The sequence below is a fragment of the Squalius cephalus genome (assembly GCF_949319135.1).
Source record: "Squalius cephalus genome assembly, chromosome: 15".
NCBI lineage: Eukaryota > Metazoa > Chordata > Actinopteri > Cypriniformes > Leuciscidae > Squalius > Squalius cephalus.
Genome location: NC_137136.1, coordinates 13,944,841 through 13,961,564, shown reverse-complemented (window position 1 = coordinate 13,961,564; position 16,724 = coordinate 13,944,841). Strand labels below are relative to the sequence as shown.

The 16,724-nt window shown below is 38.1% G+C and overlaps 1 protein-coding gene across 3 annotated transcripts in view; it reads left to right on the top strand.

Moving 5' to 3' along the window:
• The window catches only part of pear1 (platelet endothelial aggregation receptor 1), a 36,394-nt gene extending 22,868 nt beyond the window's left edge, over positions 1 to 13,526 (top strand). For 2 of the 3 annotated variants that reach the window (XM_079894539.1, XM_079894540.1), the window contains exons 6-24: positions 2,730 to 2,854; positions 3,101 to 3,222; positions 3,940 to 4,048; positions 4,133 to 4,269; positions 5,545 to 5,757; positions 5,913 to 6,087; positions 6,203 to 6,323; positions 6,941 to 7,104; positions 7,447 to 7,549; positions 8,390 to 8,536; positions 8,622 to 8,753; positions 9,162 to 9,290; positions 9,843 to 9,968; positions 10,069 to 10,278; positions 10,983 to 11,092; positions 11,680 to 11,806; positions 11,888 to 11,950; positions 12,044 to 12,244; positions 12,874 to 13,526. In XM_079894539.1, the coding sequence (XP_079750665.1) occupies positions 2,730 to 2,854; positions 3,101 to 3,222; positions 3,940 to 4,048; positions 4,133 to 4,269; positions 5,545 to 5,757; positions 5,913 to 6,087; positions 6,203 to 6,323; positions 6,941 to 7,104; positions 7,447 to 7,549; positions 8,390 to 8,536; positions 8,622 to 8,753; positions 9,162 to 9,290; positions 9,843 to 9,968; positions 10,069 to 10,278; positions 10,983 to 11,092; positions 11,680 to 11,806; positions 11,888 to 11,950; positions 12,044 to 12,244; positions 12,874 to 13,016 (2,657 nt within the window). In that variant the 3' untranslated portion in view covers positions 13,017 to 13,526. The remainder of the gene's footprint in view (positions 1 to 2,729; positions 2,855 to 3,100; positions 3,223 to 3,939; positions 4,049 to 4,132; positions 4,270 to 5,544; positions 5,758 to 5,912; positions 6,088 to 6,202; positions 6,324 to 6,940; positions 7,105 to 7,446; positions 7,550 to 8,389; positions 8,537 to 8,621; positions 8,754 to 9,161; positions 9,291 to 9,842; positions 9,969 to 10,068; positions 10,279 to 10,982; positions 11,093 to 11,679; positions 11,807 to 11,887; positions 11,951 to 12,043; positions 12,245 to 12,873) is intronic. The other variant, XM_079894541.1, reaches the window with a different exon arrangement.
• Positions 13,527 to 16,724: the final 3,198 nt, after the last annotated feature.

Genomic DNA, 16,724 nt, shown 5'->3' with positions numbered 1-16,724 from the left:
GAAAGGGGATAACCCCCATAGCGTGATAACGCAATGTCGAGAGACCGACTCGAAAGGGATCGCAATGTCGAGAGACCGACTCGAAAGGGATCGCAATGTCGAAAGACCGACTCGAAGGGACACTCTTTTTCCTTTTTTCTGTATCACACATGGTCATGCACAGGGTTTAATAAGGAGAGACTTTTCATTAGTGAGTGTTCTGGCTTCGTTTTTAAACGTGTTGTCATATGTTAGTGTTGCTGTGCATATTTTTATTGGGCCCCATTTCCTCTTTTTCCTTTTTCTTTTTCCTCTTGTTTTTTTCCCCTCTCCTCTCCTCTCTCTGCATCTGTTCTCTCCTTAACTCTACTCCTTTATTTTCTTTCAGTATGTTTGTGCATCATCAAAATGAAAATAAAATAAGAGTTTGCACAGCTAAATTTTGTAGTGCATCTACAGTTTTTCTCATCTGATTTGGCACATTTCTCCAAAGTAATTTTTTAAGTAATTTTGTAGTGTCGCACTGACTGTGAAGTACATGACCGTCCTTGTATACGTCAGTGATCCCATTGGGTGTTGTAGTATCTTAGTCTATAATCCTGATTTGATTTGAAAAACTGTGGTTTCAGTGGAGTACAATGCCGTATAGACTCCTGAGTGGAGTTTACATAAATGAAATGGAAACTTTAGACTCTGGTTCGAGGCAGAAGACCTTTCTCTCTAATTTTGTCCTGCTCTTTGTTTGGTTGGACTGTGAAACCCCATTATTAGCTCGCATTGGCAAGAGGAGGCTTGACACTTCCTGAATGCCTGTGTGTTGGGAGCTTTGTGGGAAATTAGAGAGGTTTGAGGTTTTAAATACACATTTCTTTCACTCTGTCTTGAGAGACCAAAGGCTAAACTTCATCAAACTGCTATACGACTTTAAAATCATGCAAAAGAGATCATTAATAATACATAACAGCCTATAGTATATACACTAAAAGGCAAAATGCACGCTATAAGAGTGGAATATTCATAATGTTCATCATTTTCGCATTAGAAAGAAATTCACGCTAACTATTTAAGTAGGGGCTTCTGGGAAAGTGCCCTTCAAGAGAAGACCTTTAACCCAACAACAACTTTTCCCTCGTGGACTAGAGAGGAATTTTCCCACATCTCAAAAAGTCATTCCATATCTACTGGATAAAACTATTCTTATTTGAGTCTTCATCTTCGCACATTATAAACATGTGATAATAATAATAATAAACTATAATTTATAAAGCGCCTTCAAAAGCAGCTTCTCAAAGCGCTGTACACAAAATAAGCAATACATAGATCAAGTAATAAAAGCAACATCAACAAACAAATGCTAGTTTAAACATGGACAAAGAGAGTAAAAATGATCTGCTTCATATTAATTGTTTATAATATTCCATCACAAGTTTGTCATTTCAGATGATGCCGATTTATCCTGAGGGACTTTAGGGCATGGGAGCTTGGGAACAAAGAAAAATTGGACTTGTAGTGTAGCTCAATTAAGTGTCATGGTCAAGGAAACTGCTTTGAGCTGAAAATCAATCAAGTTCTGAGGCTTCCTCTTGTCTTTTTAAAGTGGTATGCATTTGCTTTGAGAACTGGTTAGACGTCAGCTCAGTGTTTGAATTAAGACAGCTGGAGAGCTCCAGTTCCTAAAGCCTGAAATGTGAACGTTGGGTGTTGGAATCATTCACGTCCCCTGTTGTTAGACAGAGGAATCTAAATTTCTGCCTTGAGATGGAAAGACAGAATAAACCTTTCTCAAACAGCCTGCAGAATATATAAAAAATATAGAAAAAAAGTATAAAGTCTGCATATATTCAGCAAGGACACATTAAATCGATCAAAAGTTAAAGACTGCATGATTTCTATTTCTAATATTAATGCTCTTGAACTTTCTATTCATCAAATAATCCTGAAAAAAATGTATCATGGTTTTCACAAAAAAAGCAGCCCAACTGTTTTCAACTGTAATGATAAATGTTTCTTGACCATGATAATAAATGTGATAATAAATGTTTCTTGATTTTAGAATGATTTCTGAAGGATTACGTGACACTGACTGAAGATTAAAGTATTGGCAGCTGAAAATTCAGCTTTGCCATCACAGGAATAAATTCTATTTTAAAATATATTAAATATATATTAACAGTTATTTTAGATTGTAATAATATTTAGCAGTATTACTTTTTTTACTGTATGTTTGAAATAAATAAATGCAGCTTGTGTGTGTGTGTGTGTGTGTGTGTGTGTGTGTGTGTGTGTGTGTGTGTGTGTGTGTGTGTGTGTGTGTGTGTGTGTGTGTGTGTGTGTGTGTGTGTGTGTGTGTGTGCATGCCAGTGATGGATTCCTCTTCTTGACCCGTAAAGGGTACATGTCATCAGTTTAGGTTGTGTCATGACCGAAATCCAATCCCTGTGTGAGCGCTGGCCTGAGCTCTCTCTGAGGTCCGGCCAAACTCCATCTGTTAAATTTCCCATTTGAAACTCATTCCTTTTGTTGAGCTCCGTACAAATTCTCCAGTCAATCACGCTATCAATTTGTTATGCTCTAAATGCCAGGGATGCTCAAGAGAATCTCGAAAGTATTTAGGAAGCCTGATTTCCTCAAATGATCAAACAGTCAGACCACCTTAAGACAATAAGAAAACCACCTTAATGCATTTGAACAGACTGTATAATTATGTTTGCTGATATCTCAGATTTAGCTGAATTTGTGCTTATGTTTAGCATGTGATGCCCAGCATTGGGGTACAGGCTGCAAGCGACTCTGTGAGTGCCAGAACGGGGGAGAGTGTAACGTTCTTACTGGAACCTGTCAGTGCCCAGCCGGATACACTGGTGAACGCTGTCAGGTATGGCCACACAAACAGCCTCTTTATTGATCTTGAGATGGTAACATGTAAATAATGAACTGGTTTTATTCAAGTCAAATATATTATTGAATACCATATTAATATGAAAATAGTTACAACTGCACATTTTCCATTTTTACTGTGTGATTTGAGAGAATATATATATGATGCAAAAAGCTAAAGTTAGAGCATACATTATATTAAAAGTCGAATCATTTTAAAATAAACACATTTTCTTCCTGTCAGGACCCCTGTTCAGCAAAGTCGTTCGGTCAGGGCTGTCTGCAGCAGTGCCAGTGTGGAACAGGAGGATTCTGCAATAAAACCACTGGAGAGTGTGTGTGCAGAGATGGATTTACTGGAACTCTGTAAGTACAGGACGTACTTTAGAATAATAATGTGCTTTCTTTCTGCTCTCTGTATATTACGGAGGGATTTCAAATGCTAAATTTAGTCTATGCATATTTCTATTCACATTATTTTCATATTAAACCATTTTGTAGACTTTATATGTGTGTTTGTGGGCACATACAGTATCAGAGCATATACTGTACATTTGTGTTCCCTGGGCCAGATTTACTAACAGCTTGCGCCAGCGCAAACCAGTGCAAAAATTTGCACTGAAAAGGCATGGACACAGTTATTTTTTGCAGCTGACCTTATTGCATATGCATTTGTTGGAGTTTACCTTTCAGACGCAAAATTTATGGGAGGAGAGTATTTATATGAATCACGCAAGGTGATTTACTAAGGTTTGGGCAAAAAAACATGTCTGTGTCTGAAATCGCATAGTCCCTTGAGTAGGTACAAAATATAATGCCATGTATACCTGTGCTATTTTATGTATTATATTTACTTCACAAATTGAATGATCAGCATAACAATTTGAATGAAAAGTAGAATTGAAAAACTAACATGAATTTCGTAATTATTTCTTGGTATTTCCTTGAATGGAAGCATTACGACCTGATCTGTCACAGATTTTCTCATCTGGTGGTCAGTGGCCAAGAAAGTGAGCAATTGAATTCTTTCTTTCCTGTTTTACAATCCTAAAACCATTTTTGAATGGTGTCTCTGCCTCTCAGGTGTGAGGAGCCGTGTATAAGGCCGACCCGCTGTCCTGTACGCTGCCCATGTCAGAATGGAGGCATCTGCCAGGGGAGAGGGGTGTGTTTGTGTCCACCTGGCTGGATGGTGAGAAATATGTCTTGGTTTTGTTTTTTTAATTCTTTGGTGGTCATGCATTTTCAGCCTCTCTCCTCTCTCTCTCTGTTTCAGGGTGCAGTGTGTACTGAGCGGTGTCCACCGGGCCGTTTTGGTTCAATCTGTGCTAAAGAATGTTTGTGCCATAATGGAGGTCACTGTGATCCAGAAAAAGGCCAATGTCAGTGTGATGCAGGCTATACTGGAGAAAGGTCTGTATAATGTACTCTCAGATTATACTAAGAAAATGCATTATTCCAGCACAGGTGATAGCTTTTATAGCTTATATAAATTAAAAAATACCTAGTTTACAGATCCCTTGAGGCTCTTGAGGCCCTTAAGTATCAAGCCATACTGTAAAGCCACTTTTCCACTGTCGGGACAAACCGTTCTCATTGCTTAACCGTTGCAATCTGTGCCGATCCAGCTCAGCTGATACGGATATGGTTTCATTTTCCCGGTGGGGCTGATAACGGCTCTATGGAATGTAATACAAATGCGTCAGTCGTTGCCTTGGTAAGGCAACAGTTTACAGATGATACGAGGTAAATAGAAACCGCGTTGTACAGGATGATCAGATATTTCTTTTCATTTTATTATTAACTTCCATTAACACTTGGCCAGCTACAGAGAAACTCCTAGCCAGGCAAAAGACAAGCAACCAATCCTGAGTGGCAACATCACTACACGAATCTGGCCACACACCTTATTTAGCCAACTGTGCTGAGAATTCTGGGCAGAGAACGTTTTTTAGTCGTGCTGTGCCGAACCAAGCTCAAGTGGAAATATAACCGGAACCGCTAATATCATTCTTAGAACTGTTCGGCCTGATGGTGGAAAAGTGTCTTAAAGGAATAGTTCACTTAAAAATGAAATTTCTGTCATCATTTATTCACCCTCTAGTCGTTTCAAACCTGTATGAATTTCTTTCTTCTGCTGAACACAAAAGAAGATATTTTGAAGAATGTCGGTAACCAAACAGTTGATGTGCCCTATTGACTTCCATAGTATTTTTTTTCCCCTACTATTAGTCACATCAACTATTACAGACATTCTTCAAAATATCTTCTTTTGTGTTCAGCAGAAGAAAGAAATTCATACAGGTTTGAAACAACTTGAGGATGAGTAAATGATTACAAAATTTTCATTTTTAAGTGAACTATTCCTTTAAGTGTTCTTGAACACAGTTTCTCTCTGTGATAAGATTTTTTTTTTTACTTCGGGCCAAATAATAATTTGTCAAGATAATCTTACATGAATAAAAATAATGTCAAAACTAATATTAATATAATACAAAATAAAAATATCATCAATAAAATTGTAGTTCAAATAAATAATATAAACAATGCAGTTGATTGTGTATATTATTGATTGTATTTGGCCATTCAAAATATTTAGTAATCTAGAAAAGCTGTAAAAGTCTGATATCCACTGCTAGTTATTTGAGCGTGGTTCTGTGATTTGTTCACTGAGTGTGTACTGTGAAGGTGTAACGAGGAGTGTGCAGTGGGTACGTACGGCGAGGACTGTAAGGGTGTGTGTGACTGTGCTAATGGAGCCCGCTGCTATAACATCCACGGTGGGTGTCTGTGTGAGCCGGGGTTTAAGGGTCCGCGCTGTGATCACAGGATGTGTCCCGATGGAGCCTACGGCATGCACTGTGAACACCGCTGCCTCTGCAACTCACAAAACACTCTCAGGTGATGAGAACAAAGACTCTCTATTTGACCAATCAGTTCTATCAATCAACTGATCATCCTATTAACCAAATGCTGTTTTGATAACAAAAAATGACTAGCTTCAGCAATTTTCCCATATGTCATCATATGTTTTGATTGTGTCGTGGATGTTACAGCTGTCACCCTCTGAAGGGGGAGTGTACCTGTCAGCCTGGGTGGGCGGGGCTGTACTGTAATGAAACCTGTGCAAATGGTTACTATGGTAACGGTTGCCTGGAGCCCTGCCTCTGTGTGAATGGAGGGGTGTGTGACACGGTGACCGGCCAGTGCCACTGTGCGCCCGGATATACGGTGAGTGGCACAGACACGGTCACAAACAAACCTTCTGCAATAACTCACAATACAGGTAACTAATGCCATCTCAGGTGTTTAATATTCCTATGTGTGTGTGTGTGTGTGTGGGTAGGGATTGCACTGCGAGAAGCTCTGTGAGGATGGTCTCTATGGGAAGGGCTGCTTGTCTCCTTGTATCTGTGTAAACTCTATAGCCTGCTCTCCCATCGATGGAACATGTTTCTGTAAGGAAGGTGAGTTTTGGTACACTACACATTAAAAGAAAGAATTAACTAATTCAATTGTAAACAAAACACTTGGTCAATGAATTTAGAGCATTAGAGAGTCAGTAATTAATGAACAGACAAAATGAAGGGAAACATCCTGTGAAATACTGTTTACAAATGCCCTCTTGATCTTTATCATATTATTTATGGTTATATATGCACTTCAGAAATTAATACTTTCACTCTGCAAAAAAAAAAAAAAAAAAAAACATTAAACTGATCAAAAGTGAAAAACTTTTATAAATGTTACAAAAGATTTCTATTTTAAATAAATTCTTTGAACTAAATGCTTTTGAACTTTTAACTTTTTTATCCAAAAAAAAAAAAAAAAAAATCTGTTTCCACAAAAATATTCAGCTTTGATAATAAGAAATGTTTCTTGAGTATCAAATCAGTGTATTAGAATGACTTCTGAAGGATCATGTGACACTGAAGCTTGGAGTAATGGCTGATGAAAATTCAAAATTCAAGTAATATCCTAGTAAAAGTAAAAGTAAAAGTACCCAAGTAAAAATCCTCTTAAGTAATATTAACTGTCTGATGGGAGAAGTGAGAAAAATGTCACCCTAATTGTGTGTGTTAAGGGTGGAGAGGACATGACTGTTCCATCGCATGTTCAGAGGGCACATGGGGTCCCGGCTGCAACTTCACCTGCCAGTGTGCAAATGGAGCATCCTGCCACCCTGCCGATGGTTCTTGCAGGTGCACCGCAGGCTGGAGAGGAGCTTCCTGTGACGAGACCTGTCCGGTAACTCAAATATCTGCTGTAGCGTACAGTGCACATGTTTAAAATTTACAATAACCAGTTCAGAAGATGCAGGCAATTCAGCTTGTCACACTTTTTCCTCCCGTGAACTGAATTTGACATCTGTGTTGTTGTCGGTTCAGCATATCTGTCACCTAAATCAGCTGCAGTCATTTTTACACCATCAGCATAAGTTATTAACCGGATGGCAAATGCATAACACTCTTATGAATATATGTTGCATGGCCATCATTTAAATTAAAGTAGTAATTTTGTTAATCTCACTGGGCAGAGTCAGAGTTACTTGATCGTTCTGAATCAGTATTTCCATTCTGGTTTGAACAGAGCGGGATGTTCGGCCCAGGCTGTCGTCACCAATGTGACTGTCTGCATGATGAAGGATGCGAGAGTGTTACTGGCCAGTGTCTGTGTTTACCTGGTTGGACAGGTGGGGCTTCATTCACATTTATAATTACGGCCTAATAAATAGTACACAAAACAGTATACAGTAAGCAGTGATAAAGGTTTAAATCAATAGCAGATTTTGGTTGATCAAATAACAAGTCAAGCAGAAAATAACAATCACAATTGATAATCTGTCACTCTGGAAATGGAAGGACAAGCCAAGCGCATTGTATTATTGAATGGAGTATTGTGTGCAGTATGTGCTATTCAATATCTACGGAGCCCCGCATGAGATGCTGGGAAAAATGTATATCGTGGCCAAGAATTAACAATTTGTTTCCATGACTTACTAATACATCAGCACTATTTAATTCGTTCCCTTGTTTTAAGTAAATCATGCGCACGGTATAATAATTTGTTCCCTTTTTTTAATTTAGCTTAAATGAGGGACGAGTTCAATGTGGCTACGATTTACTAAAATGAGAGAACAAATTAAGTCATGTGAAAAAACTCTTCATTCTTGGCCACGATTTAACTAAAACGAGAGAATGAATAGGCCAACTTAATTCGTGGCCACAATACAGTATATATATATTGCATGTCGTGCAGGGCTTTGTATTTATCAGCAAATCTGGTGTGTCAATCAAGTTTGCATGCGTACATAAAATTTACACAAATCTCTACACAAGTCAGAGATTCATAAAAATATATCTGAGACCCCAGACATAAGTAATATGTGACCGTTTTTATAGAAAATGGTTGAAGTATGTTATCAGTAATTAGTAAAATTAGTATCAAGTGTGAAACTGATGAAACTTTTTTCCAATCTGTTAAAATAGAGCATTACACCTACAGCATAAAAGAGTTTGTTATTTTTCTGCAGGTCTGCGCTGTACACAGCAGTGTCCAGAGGGAACGTGGGGCCTTCAGTGCAACCTGACCTGCTCCTGCCTCAACAGCGCCACCTGTCAGGCACATACCGGAATCTGCCTGTGCAAACCCGGATTCTGGGGAGCTCAGTGTCAACACAGTAAGCACACAGTCATCCTTGAGTCTCTGAGAGCTCAGGTCACATTAGAGCTGGTTTAGAGAGTGCTCCCTTCTTTTCTCTGTAGTGTGTAGTGCTGGTCTATTCGGAGAGAGGTGCAGTCGTCAATGCCCAACGTGTGTACATGCCTTGTCCTGCCATCACATTACAGGCGATTGTCTGTGTCTGCCTGGATATATCGGACAACTATGTGATCAAGGTTAGAGATGCACACTCAAAGGGATGTCATGTAAAAATAAAAATGTTGTCTTTATTTGCTCAACAACCCTATGTAATTTCTAACAAAAAAAATTGACTTAAATTGTAACGCAATCATTTTTCATATAATTTATCTGTCAAGCTCCAAAAACTGACAACTTTTATGGTTATAGTTTTTTGGCCATGTAAGTCATTATTCACCAAAAATAAATAAAATAATATTAATAAAATAACAGCATAAATGTTTGAAATGACATGAGGGTGAGTAAATAATTTCTGAATTTTCATTTGTGAGAGCTATCCCTTTAAACCTGCTGTATCTCCGATAGCAGCAGACTGTCTTCAGTACAATCCTCTTATTTAAGGTTTGTATACATCATTTTCATTTCTGTTTTTGTCTTATTTCTAGCCTGCCCCATTGGTCGGTATGGAAGCCATTGTAGCAATGTGTGCAGGTGCACCAACAACGCAACATGTCACCACCAGGATGGTTTGTGCCTCTGTCCCACTGGATGGACTGGACCGGACTGCTCTTTATGTGAGTTTCTGGACAACAGACCTTCTCTATGATAAACTATTTGATTTCATTGGATTTTTGATGTCCAGATCTGATGCAAAATAACATAAGGTATACAATTTTTTCTAAAAGTTCATCAAAATTAAGGAAACCTTTTCTCTGTTTTCTCTTTGAATTAAGTTGATTGTTCTTACCCCACTGGCAGTATTTTTTTTGTTTTAAGCATAACCCTTACTTATGTTTAAAACTGTTGTCAGAAAATACAACTTTTTTGCACCTCAAGTAAATATATCTTGATTTAAGAATGTTTAGATATTTTTTGCTGGAAACAAAACAAAAATACTGAATAAGAAAATGACTTTGTGCAGCATATTACAATGATTACGCTGAAGTTGAATATTAGAGTCGATTCTCCTCGAAACGACTATTTGCCAGATTTCCTGGATGTGCTTTCGGAAGAAATAACTCATTTAGTGATTCTCAGCTTAAAATAATTTATTCCTGGACAAGGCTCTATATGTCTCTCACACTCTACAATTTCATCAAACATTTGCCAAATGTTTGTCTTTGTAGTGTGTCAGACTGGGAAGTTCGGCACTAACTGTGCTCAGACCTGCTCGTGTCCCCCAAACCATTCCTGCGATCCTTACACTGGAGACTGTGTATGTGTACCTGGACCAGACGAGGACTGCAAACCAGGTATTAAAAGCACCCTAGAAACCATTTGTGTTTAGTAACACACATTTATTTGTTTTGGTTATGTTGACATTGTCAATGGGAACGGTTGTGTGTTTTTCAGAGAAGGAGCTGAGTATGATGGTGCCTGTTTCTCCAGTGGAAAGGGACTCGTGGGGTGCGATCGCAGGCATTGTGGTGCTGGTGATTCTGGTTGTGCTCCTGTTGGCTGTTCTGCTATTATATCGGCGCAGACAGCAGGACAAACAGAGCAACACACCCGTTGTGTCTTTCTCCTCAACCCGCACAGTCAGTTCAGAGTACACTGTGCCAGGTGAGCCACAGGAGTTTCTGATACTTTCAGTAGTGCCATCAAATTTAATTTGACACCAGGGCTACAAGGAATTGTTATACTGAATAATTAATATATTTATACACTACCGTTGAAAAGTTTGGATTTTTTAATTGTTTTTGAAAGAAGTCTGCCATGCTCACCAAGGCTGCATTTAATCAAAATGGTAGTTAAAAGAAAAAAAGTGTTTTTAATATATTTAACAATATATATATATTCCTGCGATGGCAAAGCTGCCCCTGATCAGCAGCCATTACTCCAGTCTTCAGTGTCACATGATCCTTCAGAAATCATTCTTATGCTGATTTGCTGCTCAAGAAACATTATTATCAATGTTGAAATTTGAAATGTTGAAATTTGAAATGCAAATCTTTTGATCAATTTAATGCATCCTTGCTGAATAAAAGTATTCATTTATTTCCAGAAAAAAATAGTGGAAGTGCATATGTTGAGGTGCTTGTCGCCTTTTTGACAATAGCCATTTGTTTGTCAGCCTAAGCAATAAGCCAATATTTGCTAACTGACATGGATTCTTTAAAAGAGTAAAGCTATTCCTATTCTATTTTCTTCCTCGCAACCTTGTTTTCATTTACATCAGATTAAAAATGGTTTATATGTTACAGGTTAGAAACAGCATATTCAAATATTACATGATATTTTATGTGAGGTTTGCATTTTTCTTGTAGATGTTCCGCACAGCTACCATCACTATTACTCAAACCCGAGTTATCACACACTGTCTCAGAACAGACCTCCACTGCCACACCTGCCCAACAACCAGGACAGAGCCATCAAGGTAATACCATGGCTATGTTCTGAATATACTATCTATACTGTGAATATTGCTGGCTCTGTGACAAATTGCCTGTTGTAAGTCTGCTAAAATAATACATAAGCATAACACTAAAATGTCCAGTATACAACACTGTATCTCAGAATGCAGTCCACTTGATTTGCTATGCGATGAATGAACCAGAACTGGTCTACATTTTTAAACAGTTTTTAAACAGAATTCACGGAAGCCCATTTCCGCAAGAAAAAATCATGCTTTGGTAAATGATAATGATAGGATAAATAGTCATCATCATGAGATAAAAAGTTGAAATTATGAGATGCTAAATTGAAATTATGAGATAAAAAGTCAAAGTTATGACAGTCATAATGAGATTAAAAGTAATAATTATGCCATAATTATGTCAGCAGTAGTGCGTGCTGTAGCACAGTATGTGTATTAATTGATTACATGTTTAACAGAGTTTTAGCAATCATTGTCTGTTTTTGGAGGAAAGGAAAATAATTTGTTTTCTTGAAGTACAGTATATGAAAGTTGGATTTTGCACATATAAAAGGAATGACCTTCATTTGTGTTTCATGCTTTGACAGAACACCAACAACCAGCTGTTCTGCAGTCTGAAGAACATGGAGAGGGAGAGGAGAGGTCTGTTTGCGGCTGAGACTAATGCTACTCTTCCTCCAGGCTGGAAACACCAGGAGCCACCTAAAGATCCAGGTAATGGATACTGGGAAACAAGTTTGTTTTGTGTTGTGCAGTTGTCTGAGTAAATTGGATGTGGTCTTATTGTGTTTGCAGGGGCTTTCGGGATTGATCGAAGTTACAGCTATAGTGCTACACTTGGGAAGCACTACAACAAAGGTAAAACCGTAGAAGTCACTCAGATATTCTTCTTCTGCATTGTAATCATATTAATCTTGTTTAATTGTGTCTAAAACCTTGTTGTGGTTGCAGAGCTGAAAGATTCCTGTGTGGCAGTGAGCAGCAGCTCTCTGAACAGTGAGAACCCGTATGCAACCATCAAAGATCTGCCCGGCCTGCCACCATGTCCTCCAGAGAGCAGCTACATGGAGATGAAGTCTGCAGTGTCTCGTGAAAGATCCTACACTGAAATCAGTCCACCCGTCATGGCTCCCTCCACTCTGTCATGCAGAGGTATTTATTTTTACTAAAAGAAACTGGATATCACTCTCTCTTCTGAAGGATTTGAGAGTGTTGACAGTACCCATACAGGGGGAAATATATATATATATATATATATATATATATATATATATATATATATATATATGTATATGGAAGTGTATATATATATATAGATATATAGATAAAATAAAATAAAAACTCATAAAATCAATCATTTTAATGCTACAAGTGAATTTATTCCAATTTGATATTCCAATATATGCTTAGTGTAGACAAATTCTACAGCAAATCAAATTGAAGATATATTTTGTTTAAATTTTACCAAAATGTACTTTAAGGGGCAAGAAAATACATTTCCAGTCTTAAAATATATTTAGGCTAAATGCTAAATGTATTTTTTAAATATAAATTGGACTGTCTAAATTTAAAATTTATAGCAGATGGTCAAAATATGTGAGGAAATACAGGTAACTAAAATGTCTCAAATTATATGCAAATATATTTTTAAATATATATTAACAATATTGTTTTGAAATCTTTGCATATTTTGCCATGGGTACATGAGAACGTGGCTTTTTTTTTTTTGATGTGTCATGCATCACATCTGGTGTGAAATGTGTTTGTTCACTGCATTACAGAACATTGTTCCCTTGGCAACGTTGTGGAACAGGAACCTCAGAATCATTATGATCTGCCCATCAACAGCCACATTCCCGGGCATTATGATCTGCCACCAGTGCGAAGACCACCCTCCCCATCGCCACGGAGACTGCCTCGTTGATCGCCCCGTTGATCGCCTTGAAAATAACTTGAAGACTTTGTTTCTCTAAAATCACTGCCAAAGACAGATTCAGCTTAATATCTGCTTAACAAGCTGGCTAATGAAATACAAAAACTGCCCACCACAGATGAATGGATGGATGGATGTGACCAAAACTGTGCAACAGTGCCATCCACTGGACAACACTAACAACAGCTGAATGTTCATGGAGAACATTCTGAACCCATTCAAACCTGTAGAAAAACAATGTTGACATTGACTGTTTCACTCTTTTTTCATCTGACAATATTTCCAGTGGCTAAACTACTGGCATACAAATAGACAACATTAGAAAGAGATTTTGACAACTTGATGGATGCCATATGGTGACTCGTAGAATTTCTATATAAAGATTTGTGCCCGTCTTATGTGAAAAAAACTGCAAAATAACTACACATATGCTCATATAAAAAGATGTGCACATAAAGACTTTCTAGCAAATATCTGGACATTAATAGGTTAAATGCTCAATATCTGTTTTAAATGCTATTCATGTGTCTTATCTAATCTGGAAATCAGGGTGTAAATGACAATATAATTTTGAACAGCTACAGCACAAGCTTTACATAAGTTTGTAATATACAGTGTTGGGAACATTTGCTATGAATGTCAGTTAAATTCAACCACAAGAACTGTAAATAGTGTAAATAAAATCAAAGTTTCCATGCACAACTTGTCATGTAATTTATTAGAGCTAGCCTATCTGTGATACTCCACCAAAAACTGCAAATAATTCTCTCATTTTCTCACCCTTGTGCTGTCCCAGATGTACGTTTATAACTTTATTTCTTCTGTATAACACAAAATAATCCATCTCTCTGGGAGTCTGTAAGTGCATAGGTCCTTCAAAGTTGACGTTTCAAAAACCACGCAAAAAGGTTACGACGGTAATCCATACGACCCCAGTTGATGAATATCTTCTGAAGCTAAACGATAGGTGTGTGAGGGAAAAAATACTAATATTTCAAACATTTCAAACACTAAACCATCACTTCCGACCAACTGTCGAAGGCTATTCAGCAGACTCAGCTCGTCATGAAGCTGATCGATCGTTGTGAAACTCCCGACTCCCGAGAGAAGTGACTGTTCTCGCGTGATCCCCCAGTGGCCGGTTGCATAAATAGCCATTATGTTAAAGGAGACATATCATGCTTTTAAATCGTTCCTTTTTACATATAAATCATACATTTGTAGTCTATATAAAGCGGAACTGCAATGCTTGGGTCTGAATTCCTCATTATTATAGCTCCACAGGCCCCTTTTCTACCCCTTTTCTGATGTGCGTCTGAGAGCAACTCGTTTTGGTGCGGTCTCTTTAAATACAATTGAGACACTTTATACCCCGCCCCCTCTCCAGGATGCAGAGGTGACACTCGGTTCAACTCCACCCCGTTCGGCCATTTTTGTAGTTTGATGATAGCAGAGATACGATTATCTAGCGGCACAGAAACGTTTTATTCACACGTTATTAACAAAATGTCAACAATGGAAGACTTGTCCAGCCAGCCTTACATGTTCGAGCCAGAGTCGGAGCCGGAGCGAGATGAAAATGAAGACGACGAACCTGCAGAACAACGTCTTCATATGGATGTATCGCAATGGTGTGTTACTGTATTTACACATGAAACTTTGGTCTTCCGACCTTTTACCACCGTGTCGATTTATTTTGATAAATATGTGCGAGGGAGAGAGAGCAAGACAGCGTCTAGTTTGGAGACGGTTAAGTCTTGTTTACACTTTCGCCTGGCTCGGAAGAGAGAGAGAGCGCGCGCGACCGGGGTCTCTCTCTCTCTGCTCGTTCTTTCAGTTAAACATGCGCCTTGTCCTATTTTTTACAGTCTATGTAACAAGCGCGGCAGTTCATCTACATAGTCGGTGTAATGAAGCGTGTGGGTTACTACATCCAACAACCGAACATTTTAACTTACCCTCTCGTAACTTCTGCATCCTTTAGTTTGGACTACAAAATTGCAGCGAGAAATAAAAATGGCGGATTGCTCAAAGTGTTGGGCCGGAAGTCAATGTCCTTATTTGGCAGTTCCGCTGCAAATACTGTGACGTAATAGTTCAAAAAACGTCATAGAGAACAGAAAAATCGGAACAGGTTGAAAAATATGACCAAAACAGAATATAAAGATATCAACGAAGCACCTGAAGAGAATAATTTCAAATTTTCTGTACTTCTAAACCCTCCAAATATACAACAAAATGCATTTAAGGGCTAAAAAAGTGGATTTAGCATGATATGTCCCCTTTAAGACAGTGTATGACCCACTGGCTCGTCAAGGGCAGTCAGTCTTAGTTTTCGGAATTAAATTAGGCTAATCTACGTTTTTATGTAACTGATTTAAAAAAGCTATGAACAGTCTTAAAGGTGCATTAAGCAACTTTTCATGTTAAAAATACCTGTTTTTCTAACCCATACATGCTTAAACAATTGCCTGATGGGCTGAATGAGCCCTTCTCTGATCACTGCGATTGCCTCTATAATCCTGTACAGTAAAATAAATAAGAGGGATTCGGGCCGAATCTGAGACTGGGCGTGACGTCATGCGCGTTCAGTTGCAGTGTTGCAGTTTCATTTGTCGCCAGAGGGGGGCATAGTTCTGCAAAAACTCAGAGACTTGCTCTTTGCACCTTTAAAGAAAAAATGTCTATGTCTATCTTGTAAGACTAGTCTTAGGTTTATGCAACCTACTCCAGTTCAGCGGCAACCCTGCCCTGCAGCAAATTCTTATGATTTTATTGGTCATGTCAATCACAGTACTGATTGCCAACACCAAACACTGACACCTATGTTTCTCAAACAGAAGGCTGCATCCTACGAAGGCTGCAAATCTCGGCTGCCACATCATGTCGCTGAAGGCCATCTCAATTTGAAAGATCCTTGGAGGGCAGGCTTCGTTTCTTCATCCATCATTGGCATGTTTTGAAGGATGTATCGGATGTATCTTTCATGGCCTTAAATCACCCACAATCCTTTGCACACATTCCAATTCACGAAAATAAACTGATGTAAAATTAGTTGGTACTTAGCTTGTGTGAGTTTATTATGAAATTTAAGACAAAAATATTGTTTTCTGACATGAAAGCATATGCTATCTTTTGTTACACTATTTGTAAATTTATCGCTAACACTTTACTGCCAATAATGCAAACCACTGGGAGACCTCAGACGGCTGTCATTCAGTGTATTGCATTAATAGAAAGCCAGTTAATATATAAAAAAAATATTATAATATTATTAATTATTATTCATATTATCAAATTTAAGTTTTAATAGTTTATTCGTGCCGTGACCGTGGGGCGGGAACATGCACACTTACTAGACTCTAGCGTTTAATTGCTGAGGACATACAAGCCTCAGAAGGACTGGACTAGGAAGGATGAGTAGAATTTTCATTTCTGGGTATCATCTAACTAAGTCTTTGGTGAGTAGTATCCCATCAACACTTGCCAGACTTTAATTCAAGACATGTGGTAGATAATGGCCTAAACATGTAACCCTTTATCAACCACTATATTCAATCAGACTTATAAAAATTCTATCCATGTTTAACTTTTATGGTAATAAAAACAAGTCAGAAAATGGCTTTAGAATGGTTTTATTTGTTTAAACTGAAACATCTCAAGGCACCATTTATAACAAGGCTATCATTGGGAAATTCC